This window comes from Melanerpes formicivorus, unplaced genomic scaffold (assembly GCF_026170545.1).
Source record: "Melanerpes formicivorus ecotype bairdi unplaced genomic scaffold, bMelFor1.0.p_v2 SCAF_62, whole genome shotgun sequence".
NCBI classification, from domain to species: Eukaryota; Metazoa; Chordata; class Aves; order Piciformes; family Picidae; genus Melanerpes; species Melanerpes formicivorus.
The window spans coordinates 1,919,282-1,939,536 of record NW_027142414.1 but is presented as its reverse complement, the minus strand read 5'-3'; the positions used below and the strand labels follow the sequence as shown (position 1 = coordinate 1,939,536).

Sequence of the window (20,255 nt, the reverse complement as noted above, 5' to 3'; positions counted from 1 at the left end):
CCATGGCAGGATGTTTGGAACTTGGTGCCATGGTTTAGTCATGAGGTCTGTGGTGACAGGTTGGGCTTCATAATCTTTGAGGTCTCTTCCAACCTTGGTGATTCTGTGATTCTGTAACAAAGCCCAGGAATGCCACCTTTCAGATCTGTACTGGGGTGGTCTGTCATTCTGACTTTGCGGTGGTTGAGTCTGTATTTAGAAATGGTTCACGGTTATTTATGTAGTAAATTTTCTTTTCCTTGCAGGGACCTTCCAAAAACACCAAGGGTCTTGCCATTAGTTCTGGACTTAGGGATGTTTATTGGAATATTTTGTTTTGGTTTGGACTGGAAGGAATTTAGACTGCACTGAATTTTGCTGTGAAATGAAATTTATGTTAGCATACTCAGAGCCAAGATTTGTGCTTTATAAATCAGATAAATAACTGTTTACCTGCAAATCAAGCTGGATGCAGAAGCGTACAAATCATTGATTAGGTATTTGTGTTCTTCTTGGAACTGAAAACTGTAGAACCCATGTTAGTTTTAATGACCTTATGCATGAGAAATCTAAGTATGCCTAAGAACTTGCTGAAGTATGAGATGGTTTGGACATTATGCTAGCCTTAAATTTAATTGTATTTCCCATGGCATTACCATGTGAAAATGTATGGTCCAGAGTTTGAGATTGTAGGTCCTTTTTTCTGATCCATCTGGAAGCAAGTAGAAGATTTGGATTTAGAGAGGTCATTGGTACACGATGTACTGTAACTCTGGGAACTGCTGCTGTAATAAGATTTTATATTGCTCTTTTGGAAATGTCTGCATTGATTTCTGTCAGAGGCTGGATGAAATATTTTTCTGTGTAACTGTCTGTATTCTATGTAGATCTTAGGAAAGAGTCAGAGGACACAAAGCCAGGTTCTGCATCTGATCTCCACTGCCTCCCCAGTGTTCAGAAGCACTCCAAGTCCAAGCATATGCAGTAGGCTTACCTAAGTGTTTCTCCTGTATTAAATAGCATAAATAATGTAGTTATAGGATGTTGTGCATGAGGTTGCATGGAATGGTATGTTTTGCCTTGCCCTTCTCTGTTACCAAAGACTATGCCAAATGGTTTGGCATAAGTACAACCTTTGTTGTACTTTACAACCTTTACAAGCTTTGTTCCTTTAATTCCTTAAGTAGAATGACACTCAGCTTGGCTGTAGTCTACAGTGCACTTCCTAAGTCTACAGCTTCTCCCTTTTCTGCAGGTTCTCACTCTGCTCATAAACCACAATTTGAAATATTTATGACACAGACCTTTGCAACATTTTGTGGGAGTCTTTTCTCCTTAAGGAAGATTAAGATTGACTGATCCGTGCAAGATCACCGATTTTTCCATTTAGGGGATTTAGGCATATGATAAATGTTTTCAAAGAGGCTATTCTACTGGGAGAGCCAGTACTAGTGGTTCTGGTTTACTCTGTTTGAAAAAAATGGGTGAGGAGAATAAAATGAAGGATTTCACATAAACAGTCCTTTTGTGGACTCTGTGTGTGGATACTGCAGGAGAATCGTGTCCAATCTATTTATGCTGATGGGAGCAGATGAAAGAAGAAATTAATTCACTTTCATTACATTCAACCCATTGTCCTTTCTCATTTCCAAAGTAAAAGCTGAAGTCTTTCTCAGAGGGATGTTATTCTGTGAAGGATACTCATGGTGTAGCAAAAAGAACTGATTTAAGATAAAAACATCTTCTACTGCCTTCTGTTAATGCTTGCGAGAGGGAAAGTTTTGTATGACTTCGGCATACAAATATTTGTTCGGTATGTGCCAGTCTCTGGACCCAAGTATACAGCTTACTGCACTGCCTTATGAAAGGATATTGTTAACAGCACAGTCCTCCTCTCATGACATGGTTTTCTCCTCACAGATACCTTGTGTAGTAGTTGAACCCTTCATTTTACAAGATGTAATACATTCGAGCTTTGGGTTTTTTCACTAAAACCAATGACCACAAATAGTAAGTGGGCAAATAAGTAATAACAGTTATAACTGAGAGAAACACTGCTTGTAAAAGAGGGCTATTTAAATTGCAGACACAGGCACATGTGTACCATGGATGACTGGGAGGCCACCCTCAAAATTATTGTGTGAATCGACGTGCTCCTTCTCTCTGAAAGCTGTACTTGATTGTCACTGCTAATCTGCTTTGCATTCCTGTGTTTCACAGAATCACAGAATATTTGGGGTTGGAAGGTGCTGTTAAGGGTCACCTACTTTAGGCTTGATAGGGTGCTTGGTTGCATGGTTTAGTTGATTAGGTGGTGTTGGATGATAGGTTGGACACAGTGATCTTGAAGGTGTCTTCCAACCTGGTCTGGTCTGGTCTATTCTATTTTCTATTCTATTTTCTATTCTATATTCTATTCTATTCTATTCTAACCCCTCTATGGTGAGCAGGAGCATCTTCAACTAGATCATGTTGCACAGAGCCCTGATGAGTGGAATGGAATGGAATGGAATAGACTTAACCAGGTTGGAAAAGAACTTTGAGATCATCAAGTCTAACCTATCATCCAACACTACCCAATCAACTAAACCATGGCACCGAGCACCCCATCCAGTCTCTTCTTAAACGCCTCCAGTGATGGTGACTCCACTACCTCCCAGGGCAGCACATTCCAATGGCCAGTCACTCTCTCTGTGAAGAATTTCTTCCTAACATCCAGCCTAAACCTCCCCTGGTGCAGCTTGAGACTGCGTCCTCTTGTTCTGGTGCTGCTTGCCTGGGAGAAGAGTCCAACCCCCACCTGGCTACAACCTCCCTTCAGGTAGTTGTAGACAGCAATAAGGTCTCCTCTGAGCCTCCTCTTCTCCTGGCTAAGCAAGCCCAGCTCCCTCAGCCTCTCCTCACAGGGCTTGTGTTCCAAACCCCTCCCCAACTTTGTTGCCCTTCTCTGGACACATTCCAGCAAGTCAACATCTTTCTGAAACTGAGGGGCCCAGAACTGAATGTGACATTGAACGTTTCTAGGGTTGGGGCTCCTGCCACCTCTCTGAGCAACCTGTGCCAGTGTTTTGCCACCTTCATTGTAAACAATTTCTTACTCATATCTAATCTGAGTCAACCCTCTCTTAATTTAAAATCATTGTCTCTTGTTCCATCACAGCAGGCCCTACTAAAAAGACTGTCCTCATCTTTCTTATAACCTCCCCTCTAAGTACTGGAAGGCCTTCAGGTCTCCCCAGAGCCTTCTCTTCTCCAGGCTGAAACAACCTCAACGTGCTCATCTTGTCCTTGTAGGAGAGGTGCCTCATCCCTCTGAACATCAGAAGGGGATACCAGTGGCATGCTTGGGGTTCCTTTGTGGAAGAGTTGTAACTTCCATTTCCTGGAGGTTACATTAGTAGCATTCACAAATTTCACAGTTGCTCTCTGTCTGTATTATTTGCTTTTGAACTGAAATACACTGTGGTCTCTTGAGGATCAATGCAAAATTGTTAGCTAGAGATTTATTTATTTATTTATTTTTACTAGCAGAACATTTGGGTTTGTAACTGTACCAGAAATATTTGTGTCACACACAAAAATTTCCCGCTGCTGGCAAGAGAGACCAACAGTTAATCACAGTCCCTGCAAGCACCACATATTCTTCCTTTGCTCTGAAGTGGTGCCCATTGTTTGCCCCCCGAGATGGATCTGGTCCCCCCTGCCCCCCCCCCCCCCCCCCCCCCCCAAAATTCAGTCCATATTGTAACTGAAAATCTGAAATGTCAGCCCTAAATGAGTAGTGGCAGCCAGATATTAAAGGGATTTTAGGTAATTACAGCCACAAATAGCTACCAGTGAAGATTTCCAAGAATAACTTTGTACTTAAGCCCTATTACTTTCAGCCACCTAAGAATGTTTTTTTTTTCAAGTCTTCATCTGTGGGAACCTTTTGAAGTTTAGTATGGGTAAATCATAAGGAGCAGCAAGCATGAAATGGGACAAAATTCTCATTTGAAAACATTGTTCTTAAACCTTCTTTTGAGCTTTCTGTCTATACCTGCTCTTGCGCTTTGAATGGATGTAATGTGAAATAAGAATGTATAGCCCAAAAGACTTTAAGAATGTTTCATTCATTGTTGCTTCAAGTGCTGCAGTAGGGAAAAACCAACACCACCACTGAGCCAGCCTAAAAAAAAATAGTAAAGCCTTGAAAAATTTTATTTACAGTATTGGTTTTGAAGCCTTGCACACAGCTTCTGATGAAAACTGAATAGAATTATAGAGTAGAATCATAGAATCAATAAGGTTGGAAAAGACCTCAAGGATCAGCAAGTCCAACCTGTCACCCAACACCTCATGGCTACTAGACCATGGCACCAAGTGCCACGTCCAATCCCCTCTTGAACACCTCCAGGGACGGTGACTCCACCACCTCCCTGGGCAGCCATTTCAATGACTAACAACCCTCTGTGAAGAACTTTCTCCTCACCTCGAGCCTAAACTTCCCCTGGTGCAGCTTGAGACTGTGTCCTCTTGCTCTGGTGCTGGTTGTTTGAGAGAAGAGTCCAACCCCCTCCTGGCTACAATACTCACATCAAGTGTTTCAGTAGTTTTTCAGTAAAAATTTAATGTGAAGTTATGCTGTAATTAGAAGCCCATATATCTTAGGACTCTATATTTAGAGACAAAGCTTGCATTTAAATGGGTCTTAAGTCTGAGATTTTTCCTGTCAAGAAGGAGCCCTCTAATGCAAAAGAATATTGTCTTCTGCTCTTTCCTGCCTCCTAAATAGTAGTGCAGAGGACACTGCCAGGCTGTTAGGGCATTTGGGCTTTGTCTGCTTCCTCCGTTGTATTTACTAATAGGGATTTGTATTCATAATTTAGCTGGTGATTCATTTGCTGGTCCGTAGCTGAGTAATTTTAGCTCCTTTGGCAGTATTTGCGTTGGCATAGCGGTCGTCAGGCAAGCGAACGTACGCGTTTAAATTTGGATCTCGTGGCAGATGTGTAACGTAAAGGAGCTACTGCTCTGGCGCAGCCACTTTTCGTGGCTCTGCCCACATTTTAAGTGTTCCCTAGTTATGAGCTGTGATTGTGGCTCACATTTGTGTTTATCTGCCTCTTCAGAACGAAAATGGCACCGTTCTGTTCTCCTTTCTTTGCTGTTTTTTTCTTTGTTGTTCTTGTGATCTTGTAAAGATGGTTCAGCGTTGGTACCGACGCTGTGGGAACAGAACTTTACGGTGAGGCTCTTTCTCAACTGCCATATTGGTTCTGAAAACAATTTGTAACCCATCTGTCTCCATTTCGCAGCTGAAAAGCAGGGCTTTGCAATCAGTCTTTAGAAAGTGCAGATGACTGTGCCAGGGGAAGTTTAGGCTCGAGGTGAGGAGAAAGTTTTTCACTGAGAGAGTTGTTAGCCATTGGAATGGGCTACTCCGGAAGGTGGTGGAGTCACCATCCCTGGAGATGCTCAAGAGGGGACTGGATGTGGCACTTGGTGCCATGGTTTAGTAGTCATGAGGTCTGTGGTGACAGGTTGGACTTGATGATCGTCTTTGAGGTCTTTTCCAACTTTACTGATTCTATGACTCAAATTCTGTGCAGAGTCATAGAATAGAATAGAATAGACCAGACCAGACCAGACCAGACCAGGTCAGGTTGGAAGAGACCTTCGAGATCATCGTGTCCAACCTATCATCCAACACTATCTAATCAACTAAACCATAGCACCAAGCACCCCATCAAGTCTCCTCCTAAACACCTCCAATGATGGCGACTCCACCACCTCCCTGGGCAGCCCATTCCAATGGGCGATCACTCTCTCTGTGTAGAACTTCTTCCTAACCTCCAGCCTGAACCTCCCCTGGTGCAGCTTGAGACTGTGTCCTCTTGTTCTGGTGCTGCTTGCCTGGGAGAAGAGACCAACCTCTGCCTGTCTACAACCTCCCTTCAGGGAGTTGTAGAGAGCAATAAGGTCACCCCTGAGTCTCCTCCTCTCCAGGCTAAGCAACCCCAGCAAGTGTGTTTAGATTGTTTTATGTGGGTAAGTATATATAGGAGGGAAAAAAAGGTAAAGACAAGACGAAATACAAACTTTCCCCCCCCCCCCCCTTTTTCTTTTAAATTGTTTTTCTTTCTGGTGGATCTTTGAGCAAAATAACATGTCCTTCAGAGTGAACTTCTGTCTTTCATGTGCCTGCCTGCTGAGTGTTGAGAGCATGTCAAGATGGTGTATATTGTGCCCTCAAATCAGGGTTTAATTACTTTTTTGCTAAGTTAATTTGCTGAGTAAAACTCCTGCTTCTAAAGAAGTTTCTCTTAATGTATCATTTACAGCATAACTTTTTTTTTTTTTTGAGAAACTTTTAACTACCCTCCTTCATTTCTGCATTTTTTGGGTGTCTGTGTTAAAGCTACAGCATGAAGCAGTTATGAATATTTGGAGGCTGTGTCACCGTTTTAGCTACTCTTCTCCCTTTGTGCAGGCAGAGGAGCCAAGACAAATGTGAGGACAGAAGGGCCTGTAAGGGAGCAGGAGCAGCAGTGACTTCACTGCTTATATTCCTTTATCTTGCATAAATGTGACCATGCAAACACCACACTTAAAAAAAAATACACTAAAAATTGCTAAAATAAAACTTGATAATGGAGCTATTGAACTTGGCAAGATAAATTCTGGCTGTGGTTAATTAAGTAAGAACACTGCTCCAACCATGTTATGTTTGGTGCTTTATTAAATGGATAGAAAGCACAGGAGGAGAACAACTCTTGCTTCTTGACTTGCTGGAACATTTATTTCCCCTTGTCTATATGTGTGTTGAGAGAACACCAAGCATAACAAATGGTGTTTGCCTTTAGTTCTGAATACAGTGAGGTCCATGATCACTCTTATCTCAGTGAAAGCAAGCTTCAAAGAGTTAGCATTTCTGCACATGTGATGGATGAGTTTGTTGTTCTAATGAAGCATGGCTGTTGTTGGAGGTCATGGTCACAGGAGAGCCGTAATCCATCTTTAATGAGGGGCAGTTGTATGCAGGCCTCAAATGCCACGACAGAGACGTAGCATTTCATTTTTTATTTGATGCGGAGGGCCAGTGCAGAGACAGTACCTTGTTTTACAAGTTGTTTTTATATTACAAAGAAGGTGGGAGCTGTATCCTGCACAGACTTCAACCATTTTCAAAGTTTTGGCTTAGTTCCCAAGTGTAGTGAGTCTGGAGGTTGCAAACACATTTACTTCTCTGGCCAGATCTCTGATCCGATAGGGAAATCAAACCTCTGGCCATGCACAGATGGTGTTAGACTTGCCTGTCTGAGCATCCTTAGGAACTGAGGTCTCACAGCCTGCATACTAACTAGCAGGCAGTGTCTGTAATCAAGGGGAATGTTATGGCCTAGGGAAATCTTCAGAGCAGTTCCCGTCAATAGAGGTAGTAGGTGTGTATTTTAAGTACCTCTGAGGATCAGGAGCTTGTGTTGGGACAGAATCTGAAAGGAGAGCTTCTCATCTCATCATTCTCAACCAGGCAAATTCTGTGACGTGTTGCCTTCTTTTTCTCTTCTAGACTGCTTATAGGCATTTGAAGTTGGTTGTGACAAGGACAGCTGAGCCCTTTTCATTTAGATCAAGAAGCAGAAAATTAAAAGAATAGCAGTTTTTCTTCATTGAACTAGTCATAGCTGCACTAGTGTACCAAGGATGTAGTACTAAACTCAGTACCAGTCTCCTCACACATCTGTTTTGTTTAACACTGGTTGTATTGAAGCTTTAAAAATGAGAATGTTTTCTTATGATAGATTTATTTGAGACTTTAATTGATTAGCCTAAATACTGTGTCTGAATACTGCATTTGTGGCTGATGTCTGTTTGAAGAGAAGACAAAACACTCTCTCTAAGCATGAAGAATGCTAATTCTCTTTCTCTGCTTTGCTTCCACACTAAGGCCTGTGGGAGACAGATGCTTCTTAGTGAAGGGGAGGATGAACATAGCTTCTTCTGGACTCAGAAGTTAAAACATGGAATGCATCTGCTATGGTTCACTGACGTCTCTGTTCTTAGATTTGTTCTTTGAACAGATTCCTGTGAAAGGTGTCGGGAATCATTGACATTGTTGGCACAGAATCAGAACTATGAAACAGCTGTGTATTCACCAGAAAAATGGAAGCTTGACTCATGCTTAGACACTGAAAAACCACTGAACACAACATTCAGCAGTAAAACATGTAATGTGATCACAATTGTCTCTTTCGTGGTCGTGTTTCATCTGTTTAAAGGCATTGCTTGGCTTGACAGTTTCAAACTAAAGAGTTACAGATCTTAGTGTCTAAGGTAATGCAATTGCAGGTATAAATGTGCTTCCTTTCTTGATTTGAAAAAAAATTGGCTGTTGACTTGTCTCTTTTCAGCCCAAGTCTTGTACTGTGTTCATCATCCTGGTATCTGAACAAAGAGCACAGGAACTCATTTAGGGATGGGTTTTCATTTAGAGGTTAAGATTTTTTTTAAGGAGAAATTCTTAAAAGCAAACTTATCTGTTTTGGGTTTGTCTTGCAGGTCGATCCAGCTTTGAAAGAAAAATTAAAACAGAACACAGTGACACTGGAATCTGAATATGAGGTAAAATAAATTTGTTGCTTGTGGCTCATAACCTTGGCTACCCTTGATTACCCTGGCCGCTGGTGGGCTGTATCTGGCCCTAACTAAAATTAGATCAGCCATCTGCCTTTGACTCACTGATGTCCAATAAAACCAAGATTTTGTGTAATGAAAGGTTTTTGAACATGCAGTGCTTCTTTCTGAACACAAGCTTTACTTTGATGTCCAGGTGTCAAGTACAGTGGCACAAATTAAGTTCCACCATTTCTGTGGCTAACCAGTCTGTAAATGCAGAGCTGAGGTTGGCCTTAGATGGAATGTGTGTATGTGTATGTGTCAACAGTTCCACTGTATGAGTTTTGATGATCTGTGTATCAAATTAGGGAACAAGGTGTTTGGTGTGCTTTCTGCTGTTTCTTGCTTCTGAAGCTTACACGTGTCTTTCAACTAACTGCTGTTCTTTTTCCCTATTTCAGAAAATTTTATAGGGAACTGTTTCACTCTTTCCTCAGCCATGCCTTTTCTTCAGATGTTACTGAGGTCCAAAATGGCTGTTTTGGTCAGATTGATAGCCACAGTTCCATAAATCTTCAGGCCTGCAAAAAGCAATGTTAGGAAAATAGGGAAAAACCACCCTGTATCCAGAAACAAAGGATAAAGCTGTGTAAGATAATTGATAATCTTCTAAAATGACTTGAATTGAATGCCCAGCTAACACTTTGTCTGTCTCTCTGGCTTACATGTTTAACACGGGTTTTCTTTTTCTTCCTGTGCCACATTCCTGTCACAAGCCTTTGAAGAGCTTGATTGCACCCATATCTGTCAGATGTCCAAATGGCAGCACATGGTCTTGCTGATCAAACTTTCCTGTCATGTTACTGTTTTGTGATTTTTCTGAAACAAGAGCAAAACTTTTCCTGTTTCTGTATGCTTAATTTCTCAGAATGCCTGCCCACCTGCCAGGTTTATGACAGTGTCTTTGCCATTATTGCAAACAGGTGTGGGGCATCCTCCTTCTATGAACCATGTTTTATGGTGCAGGGAATAAAAATATGTGATCCCTAAGTGCATGTGGAAGGCTCCAGTGGAAGCTCAAAATGTACAAATCCACAAAGTTCTGATTGCCTCAGGGATAATTGTGTCTCACTTTCTTGAGAATATACTGCAAGGCTGCTTTGGTTTATTTATGTGGAAGAGCCCCAAGCAGTGAAAGAAACCACATCTCTCTGTTTAACTCACTACCTAACCTCAAAATCAACTGATCTGTATTCAGATATGCCTTGCTTTCTCTTCAGAAGTAAATAGTTGAAGGATAATATTTAAATGGCCATAAATGCATTAGCTTTATGGATAAATCGATGATAATAAAATACAACTGGCATAACAACATATTACAAGCCTACTGGGTAATGAGGCTTCTTCCTGATGGACAGAAATGACAGAAGCAATCTTATTATTTTCTTCCTCTAAACTACAGAGAGTTCCCAGACTGAAATTCTCCCAAAGCAGTATTTAGGTGTTAGAGGGGCTAGACCAGTTCAACAAAACAAATGGATTTCCATTTCCACATAATGAAAATGCATTCAGATTAATGTTTTGAACTCTAATCTCAATATGCACTTTACTCTGGATACCAACTTGCCAGCACCAGGCAAATTCATTACTTGCTTCACTGAAACTTGTAGAACTACCAGCAGTCGTTGTGTGTACTTCATAGACTCAACACTGAGCGTGTGACAGATTTAGTCAACGTTACCTGTATATTCTGTTGGACAAAATCTAACCTGTCACTGAGTAACAGCTGGTGTTTAGGAGAGTAATTTTTTGTAGACCCCATGTGTTCTGGGCCAGGGTTTTTTTTTTAAACCCCCCCCCCCCATCATGTTTTTTTTACCTTGTCCAAAATACAGCTCTTGAGAACATCTTTTAATTGTATATGTAGGTCACAGTGGAGGATTACACTGGTGGCTGTTACTAAATATGGTATGAGAAGAGATCAAGGGCAGTTTAAAAAAAAAAAAAAAAAAAGTTGCTCTTTTCATATGTAAAGCCTTATTTTCCAATATTATTAGCATTTTATCTGCAGCTGTTACTGAGGACACCAAGCCAGCTCTTTTGAAGCATGGTTGCCTGATCCATGTAAATGTCCATTGGCCCTCTCTACGACTTTTAAAAATACCTTCTTGTCCTTACAGAAACCTCCTCACATACTGCCTATATGCTGAGTTCTTTTAGAATGTCACAATTCCTGCAACAAGCATACTTCTTTATGGGCATATTGCAAAAGATAAAGACTTTTGTGTGTGTGTGTGTGTGTGTATTTAAAACGTGTTGAAGTCTGTGTTTTGTCGCCAGCGTGGTGGTGGTGGTGGTGATGAAAAAAGTTGTAATCACAGATTGAATCAACTTACTGTGAGGAAATTAACATAAAGACATTTTCTCACCTTCTAATTTACTAACTTATGACTTCTCAAGCTATACACAAGTTCCTTTATTTCACACAGGAGTATTTCTGGCCAGGATACTATTTTGAGGAAGGAGGAATTGGCGTGTGTAATAGATACTGCACTTCTTGTATCTCTGATCTGTTAATAATGCTATTTATCTTCTGCCTTGGGACATGCCAGAGGAGCAAGCTACCTTTGCATGCATTTTCCCTTTATGCATTCCTTTCACACATTTTGGTGTCCTCATATGTCCTCATTAGTCCTTGCTGCTCCCCTTTGCCTAATAAATCACAGCTCTGTCCACTAGTGACACTGGTACTGATGTGAATGTAGTTCTGCTGCTGAGCTGGGCCTTGTAGAACACACTGTAAAAAATGTCAAGTGTTTGACCTGTGACAAAAGCCTAGAGTATTTTATTTGAAAGCATAGAAGTATTGTTTGAAAGAGGGGGATGAAAAATTGATCAATGTGATCTGTGAAAAACATTCTTGTAGATGTTTGACCACGGCAGTACAATCCTTTTCAGTGCTTTAAATGCAATCTCAGGATGGCATTCCTTTTTCTAACACTTGCTTTCTGTCCTTCTGTCAAATTAATGGTCTAGTACACACTGAAAAAAAATCTGTCCTCAGTTAGTTACATCAGACTCTAAAATAAGGAATTGTTGCTTAGGGTTTTCAAACAAACGAAAAGCTCTTTAAATGGAATTTATTAACATTTTACAATGAAAACATCAGTTAGATTTGAATCAAATGTATGGTATCCAGTGGGAATCAATGACAATTGAAAGCAGAGATAAAAAAATATCACAATAAAGAAAAAAATGTGAAGGATTGCTATGGAAACAGTGCATGAGATTATAAAGCAGTGAAGATTGATAAAAGGCACTAAAGACATCAGAGAATTGTCTGATAAGTTAAGCTGACAAGGATATGGGTAAGAGGATGGTGTTGCAGGGAACTAAATACAGTAATGAGAATGTAAAATCATGAGGAAGCACATTGGCAGAGTAGCAACATTAAAAAAAACAGCATTTCTATTGCTTTTGGAGAAAAAATTCCATGTATTCAAATGTGAAGAGACGAGGGATATACTTCCAAAACTCTTGATAATCAAACAAGATGTTATTTAATATAGTGTCAGGCTCTTATGGCTGGGAAGAAAATGCTGCGAAGACTTCAGTGACTGCTCAGAATATCAGTCTGGGAATGATGATTCTCTGGGAATCATCACTGGGCAGGAAAGTGGTGTTCTGAGGTGCTCAGTGAGATTTGGTTCATACCTGGGCTATACTGAGTACTTTTTTCAGTGATATGGAAGTAATTGTAAAATGAGTACTGAAGTGCAAGTGACACAAAAGTATTGAAAGGGCAAAAGTGTGGCAAGGCAGGGAGCTGGTCATACTCCTTGGGAAGCTGGCTCCATTAAATGAGCAAAGTACCTTTTGAAATAGCCAAAGTTATTTGTTTAAAAAACTGTAAATGCAGGCCCTAACCCTCCAGTAATGCTGGAGAAGATTTAGGAGTCAGTGCATAAGTAATTCAGATTGATCTGCTGTGCACGAAGAGCTAATTCAGTCTTTATGAATATAAACAGGAATGCTAGATGGTAGAATAGAATAGAATAGAGTAGAATAGTATAGCATAGACTAGACTAGACTAGACTAGACCAGACCAGACCAGACCAGGTTGGAAAAGACCTTCAAGATCATCGAGTCCAACCTATCATCCAACACCATCTAATCAACTAAACCACGGCACCAAGCACCCCATCAAGTCTCCTCCTAAACACCTCCAGTGATGGTGACTCCACCACCTCCCTGGGCAGCCCATTCCAATGGCCTTCTGAGTGTAATACTGATGAGACTAGTGCTGAAATGATGGATCTACTTCTGGTATCCACATTTTGAACAAGGCTTTAAAAATGGAACATGTTGCTGAGCAGGCTGAATATATCACCTTAGGGCTTGAGAAAATGCTTTAATTAAATCTTTTTAAAGATACCAAAAAGAATGTTAGTTATATACAGATGCCTTCATGAGAAGAAATGCTCGTTACTGAAGATTTTGGGTTTAATTCCTAAAATTAGAAGTATGTTTCGTTATTAGTAGATGGGAGCACCGTTTGAAGAGGGTCTTCACCCAGGGCTTTGAGAGGGCTTTAAACTAGGTGTGAAAGGGAGGGTGATAACAGCATCAGGCTTTTATGTGATAAGCTGTGGGATGACACACCAGAGCTGGTGGGATAGGGAACTAGTAAGAGCCTTCAGCCTGTGGCCCTGAAGCATGCTGGGGACACAGCAGCGCACCCAAAGTCTCATGGAGAGGAGCCAATTTCATAACCCATCCAGAATATTCTCTGATTGCCAGCATGCTTCCAGGTGATGCCTACATGCACACTCACTCTAAATTTTAAATACTTTAAAAGATTGTTATGCAATTCTTGCATGGTCTTTGCTTCTCAGGTTGTTTTTACTCATCTGTATTTAATGCTCAAACTTACGCTGTGCAATTGTAGTCTGCACCAGCAAGTTACAGTCAGAGAGTGGGTCTCACTGTCTGTCCTAAGAGGCTTACTGATTGAACACAAAAATGAGATCTAAGATGCCACTGCAGTCTGGCCATGGAGTCTGCATGCTTTTTAACTAAATAATCAAACTTTTAAAAAAATTGAATGGAAAAGGTCCCTATTTCAATACCTGACTTCATCATACAGCTGGTAAAACTTGAGTTTTGCCCAAGTACAGCTGGGAGACATCACTGAGAAATACAGAGGCTGAGGAGAATACTGTTGGCAGGTCAGTATGTAGTACTCCATCTTGTTCATGGCATCTTCCCAGCGAGTCACTGGAAAGCTACTGCTGCACTGTGCCCTCTTACAGTTCCAATGTGAAAATAGTCTAAGCATGATGGAGCTGAAAACTAAAATACTCCCCAGCTACAGAAAGAGCCCAGACCTTACCTTCTGAAATGTTCTCTTCATTCTTGTAAGAATGTAGATAGATGCCTCATTCCCTCTCAGATAGAAGTCACTCTGATTTAATTTTGAAGTCCTGTTGGTTCTGACAGAATGAAAGATTCATCAGGTTTTTGTGTACTGTACAATCAGCAGTATTGCTGAGAAATAGTTTTACTGTTATGGGCAGTATAGTGGGGTCTAACACTCATATTACTGTCCTCATCAAGTAGACAGGGGATGGCACAGAGAAGAGAGAGGAGGATTATCTTTTTTCCTAGGGGAAATTTCACCCCCCCAGCAGAAATCAAGCAGTAGCCATTGATATTGCTGAAAAAGAAAGCTATTTATGGCTGAAAGGATTGAAATTGCTCTTTTAATATTTAGACAAACCCCTAGTTTCTACACAGAAATGCATTCTGTTTCTGCATATAAATTGATAAGCACCTTATGGAAGAGAGCTGAGTGGAAAAATCAGCAGAAAGGTGTAGATAAGAAACAAAAGTCCTAAACTGCACTAACCAATGTTAGTGAACGTTAGGTGGACTGAGTGAGGCCAGGATAGAGGAGCAGTGTGTGAGACATGATTTAATTCACCAATTCAGAGTGGCTGATTTGAACATGTGGTTACTGTAAAATAGTTATTTAATTTCCTGGATTTAAGATTAATTGGACTCCAGTTCTGGAGCCCCTATTACAGGAGGGATATAGATGTGCTGGAGCGTGTCCAGAGAAGGGCCACAAGGATGATCAGAGGGCTGGAGCACCTCTCCTATGAGGACAGACTGAGGGAGTTGGGGCTGTTCAGTCTGGAGAAGAGAAGGCTCTGAGGTGACCTAATTGTGGCCTTCCAGTATCTGAAGGGGGCCTACAAGAAGGCTGGGGAGGGACTTCTCAGGATCTCAGGTAGTGATAGGACTAGGGGGAATGGAATGAAGCTGGAGGTGGGGAGATTCAGGCTAGATGTGAGGGGAGGAGGTTCTTCACCATGAGAGTGGTGAAACCCTGGAATGTGTTGTCCAGGGAGGTGGTCGAGGCCCCGTCCCTGGAGGTGTTTAAGCCCAGGCTGGATGAGGCTCTGGCCAGCCTGATCTAGTGTGAGGTGTCCCTGCCCATGGCAGGGGGGTTGGAACTAGATGATCCTTGTGGTCCCTTCCAACCCTGACTGATACTATTATTGTTGTAAACCACCTCTGATTGTATCTTTTCATATGCCCACACACTTCTGTTAGTAGCTTCATAGTGGCAACTGGTCATTTCTTGTGGTAATCCCTTAGCCCTTTGCTGTGATATTCACCACAGCTTTTTCTTCTTACATAAGCAGCCTGTACAAGCTTATTTTTCAGACCTTGTCAAAAAACACTGTGTATGACTCATGGGTCTGCTCTATTTTGATCCTTGTACACCTCTTTCTTTTTTTGATTAAGACTGTATTTTTTAATCATTATTAGAAGGACATAGTGTGCCAAGTTTTATATACACCAAGTAAAAAATATTGCCCACGCTTCCAAGTATACATAGTTCATGCAAGATGTTTGAAATAAACCTCTGTGGTGACAGGACACTTTTGGAGGCATCCTCCAGATGCTGTGGAAATCCACGTGCTCTTCCTACCAGCCACAGAACTGTCATTTTTAGCTCTTTTTAATTTTTTCTTCTTTCTCTCTCCCTGCATTCCTACACTGTAAGAGATCACATACCCCTTCAGCCAAGGTCACCTTTATGTAGTTAACAAAAATTCTGCACACGTGCCCAAAGCCTGTCCTTGGCTGCTCCTCTTTTAGAGGCTTGTGCTGCTCTAACTAGGACATACCTGTACGAAGTTGACAAGATCAGGCACTCAAAAGTTGGGAAATTCCCTGGTCCTGTTAACTTGGCTAGGTCTCCCAAGCTGTAATTCCAGAGGTGAACTTCAACAATGTGCCCTTCTCTTTCTAGGACACATGAATCATGGCTTGATATAATTTCCCATATACAAGAGAAATGAAAACTATCCTATGGGCACGTTAGTACTTAATTAAAAGTGGAGTTTGCTGAATTTTTGAGATTTGATCTTGAAGGTGTAGTATTGCACTCATGCTGTTCATTATGTTGGGTGTTTCAGGGTCTTATTTTTACCCAAGAAAAGAAGATAAGGTGGAAGTAAATGACCCACTCACGAGTTCTCTTGACTTTACCCATGGAACTTTTGAACCAAGAAGTCCATCTTGGGTGATCTGCAGGTGTAATGTGTAAATGGCTCCAGGTTATCCTCTGAGATTTGATGTGTTTTTCAAGGCATTCTTCATTTTAAGAAGTGAAGCAGTGTGTTGATTAGAAGGAAATCATGGTGAAGGAGTTGGGGCTGTTCAGTCTGGAGAAGAGAAGGCTCCGAGGTGACCTAATTGTGGCCTTCCAGTATCTGAAGGGGGGCCTACAAGAAGGCTGGGGAGGGGCTTCTCAGGATATCAGCTAGTGTAGGACTAGGGGTAATGGAATGAAGCTGGAGGTGGGGAGATTCAGGCTGGATGTGAGGAGGAAGTTCTTCAGCATGAGAGTGATGAAGCCCTGGAATGGGTTGTCCAGGGAGGTGGTTGAGGCCCTGTCCCTGGAGGTGTTCAAGACCAGGCTGGATGAGGCTCTGTCCAGCCTGATCTAGTGTGGGGTGTCCCTGCCCATGGCAGTGGGGTTGGAGCTAGATGATCCTTGTGGTCCCTTCCAACCCTGACTGATACTATGATACTATGAACCCTAAGTCCTAGATGCAAATATATCTGCCCAATGTTATTTTCCATTATTTCCAAAACTCAAGGCTGTGTAACTGTGTAGGTTTAACTGAATGCTACAAGTGTTTGATTTACTGAGTAATTTCTATCACTATAGCATCTTCACTCAAAACTATGAGAGCTTTAATTACAATCTCTTGACACCTCTGAGATGGAAGTAAATCCTATTCTTGTTCTTCAGATTGGGAAAAGGATGCACAAGCAAGTTGCTGGCACAGTTTCTTGATGCACATCTTTTACAGTGTAGCTACTCAGAAACGTTTCTGGTCTCTCTCCACCCAGGGATTCCTGCATCTATGCCAGTTCAAGTATTGCATACCCTTAAATAGGTTTAGTTCATCAACAGTATGTATTTCTTTTCTTCATCTATTTCATTTTTATGAGTGGGGCACAGCCCCACACTGTTTTGATTTGGCATAGCTAAAGGGAAAATTACCTATGGGGAAAGAGTCTCTTAAATCAGTTCACCATGGGTTAGTTAATTGATCCATAGATGAAAGGTCTTAGATCCCACTGAAGTTAGCCACAAAGCCTCTGATGGTTTCATCATCATGTTTTTTCTGCCAGTCTTCAGCAAAACTAAAAAGAGAAGCAGCTCTCTGGCTGCTTACATGCAAAAATATCCCCATTCCTTCCCTTAATGAACAAAAAAACCTTATTCTGGACATAGCATGCTGCTTGCTGACTTGCTTGTACACTAATAACATTTTTTACTTGGAAAAATGATTCTTTTTAATCTGAAGATTAAATTGCTAATCCCATTATCAAATGCTTAATGACAGGTGTTAAATTACATCACATCCTAAACAAATTAAGCAACATCAAGCTTAGAAGAAGAAAATAAGGTGTCCAAAAGTTGTCTCTAGGAGGGAGATGTAAATAAACAAGTAAGGCCCTATCAGTGTGATGATAAAGTTAAGATTTTCAGTTAGGCACATGACAGCAGATTCAGTATTAGTGTGATTTCTGTACCTTGGCATCTGTACATCACCATAGAGTTCCTCGATGTATTGTTTATGGCAAATACTGACTGGTTTAATACACTTCTTCCACTGCATGTTTCAGCCATGAGGATATTCTTCCTGGCTCATCTTCTATCTGTGAGTGGGTTTGCTTACTATAATGATGGGAAATATTTGTCTCTCTGAATGAGAGCAATTTCTTTCTGTGGTGCTCACCACAGAATTTATTGTATCAAGCTGTATAGCAAACAGGATTTTCTTATCCTACTTTTCACATGTGGGAAACAAAGACTGAAGTCAAACATTTTTCAGCAGTGACCACCTTGAAGTGACTCAGCCTGAGCACCAATTGCTCTAAATGAATTTCTGCAGGTTTTGGTTTGTTTATTATGGCAGGAAGAGTAGCAAGAGTAGGGTTCAAACTATTTTTAAATAGTTTATTTTAAGGCTTGACAGAGAATTGTGGCTTTTCCTTAATATCAACTCAGGCATATCACAGTAGTATCACAGTATCACCAAGGTTGGAAGAGACCTCAAAGATCATCAAGTCCAACCTGTCACCACAGACCTCATGACTAGACCATGGCATCAAGTACCATGTCCAATCCCCTCTTGAACACCTCCAGGGACGGTGACTCCACCACCTCCCTGGGCAGCCCATTCCAATGATGAATGACTCTCTCTATGAAGAACTTTCTCCCCACCTTGAGCCTAAATTTCCTCTGGCGCAGCTTGAGACTGTGTCCTCTTGTTCTGGTGCTGGTTGCTAGCACAAAGAGACCAACCCCTTCCTGGCTACAACCACCTTTCAGGTAGTTGTAGAGAGCAATGAGGTCACCCCTGAGCTTCCTCTTCTCCAGGCTAAGCAACCCCAACTCCCTCAGCCTCTCTTCCTAGGGCCTGTGCTTGAGGCCTCTCTCCAGCCTCGTTGCCCTTCTCTGGACACATTCAAATGTCTCAATGTCCTTAAACTGAGGGGCCCAGAACTGGACACAGTACCCAAGGTGTGTCCTAACCAATGCAGAGTACAGGGACACAATACCCTCCCTGCTCCTGCTGGCCACACTATTCCTAATGCAGGCCCGGATGCCATTGGCCTTCTTGGCCACCTGGGCACACTGCAGGCTCATGTTTAGGCAGCTGTCAATCAGCATCCCCAGGTCCCTTTCTGTTTGGCAGCTTTCCAGTCACTCTGCCCCCAGCCTGTAGCTTTGCATGGGGTTGCCGCGGCCATATAAACCAGCCATGAAGAAGCTAAGGTCTCTTTACATCCTTATCAGTACCTTTGCATCAGGCAAGCTTTTGGACAGGAGTCTTAAAAGTCAAATGTGTGAAGTATAGTTGAACATTTTTGGGGGTGGGGTGGAGTTGTTAGCTTTGCCTCTCTACATAGCTGTTTTTTGTTTCTTGGTTTTGTGGTTGTTGAATTTGCAGCTTCTGTCAGTGCTGGTTTTTTTAAGAGGTAGTTCAGCTGATTTAGGAAGTGAATCAGTAGATTTAATGGACTACACTGATCTTACTTTAAACAGCTAATTTTCAGTATCCTTTGGGCTATTTGAGAAAAGCAGAAGAAGCAGTGCTGGTCTGATCTGATTACACTTCATTGCAGTCTCCAGTGATTGACTATTTAGCACATTTGAATCAGGAGGACAAAGCTTTTCGGTTTTCAGGCTGCCAGTTCATATGTATTTCAATTTACTAAAACCTGGGAGTGATTTATGTGATATCTTCATTAAGTCAGGTGGGCAGAGTCTAGGTGGCTAAAAAGAAAAAAAAAATAGATTAAAAAGACAAAGATAAAAGAAGTTAAAGAGCCAGTTAGAATGAAAGAGGTGGGTTTTACCTGGGAGGAGAACTAGCTGCTTGCCTGATTCTCACTGTCCAGCTCAGAAAATATGCAGGAGCTGTGTATCTTTGCAGCTTCATGCTGCACCTCATTGATAGAAGGGCTCTCAGTTTGGTCTTACTCTCAGCACTAAGAAAATTGAAAATGTAGCTATGTGTGTATCTGTGGCCTACATCTAGTGTAGCCATTCTTTTGGTGGTGATACTGTTGTAAGAATTTTCATGTGAGTGTCCAAAGAAAAAGGTTGGATTTGGGTTAGTTGTGTGTGAAGTAGCATCATGGTTTAACCTCAGCTGACAGTTGAGCCCCATGCAGGCACTCTCTCACTCCCCACTGGTGGGCTAGGGAGAAAATCAGAAAGGTAAAAGGGAGAAAACTCGTGGCTTGAGATAGAGACAGCTTAATAGGTAAAGCAAAAGCTGTGTATGCAAACAAAGCAAAACAAAGAATTCATTCACTGCTTCCTATCAGCAGGCAGGTGTTCAGCCATCTCTAGGAGAGCAGGGCTCCATCACAGGTAATGGTTACTTGAGCAGACCATCACGCCAAAAGTCCCCACTTTCCTTCTTCCTCCCAAATTTTTATGCCTAATGTGGCATCATACCATATGGAATAGCCCTTTGGTCAGCTGAGGTCAGGTGTCCCAGCTCTACCTTTCCAACTCCTTGTGCACTCCCAGCACAAGATAGAAAGTAAAGACTAAAAAAAAAGATGAAAAA

General features: G+C 41.6%; 1 protein-coding gene across 1 annotated transcript in view; it reads left to right on the top strand.

Moving 5' to 3' along the window:
• Window positions 1-20,255, top strand: part of COX16 (cytochrome c oxidase assembly factor COX16) — a 60,165-nt gene that overhangs the window by 36,774 nt on the left and 3,136 nt on the right. The window contains exon 3 of the mRNA XM_068162128.1: window positions 8,521-8,583. Within this exon, the coding sequence (XP_068018229.1) occupies window positions 8,521-8,583 (63 nt within the window). The remainder of the gene's footprint in view (window positions 1-8,520; window positions 8,584-20,255) is intronic.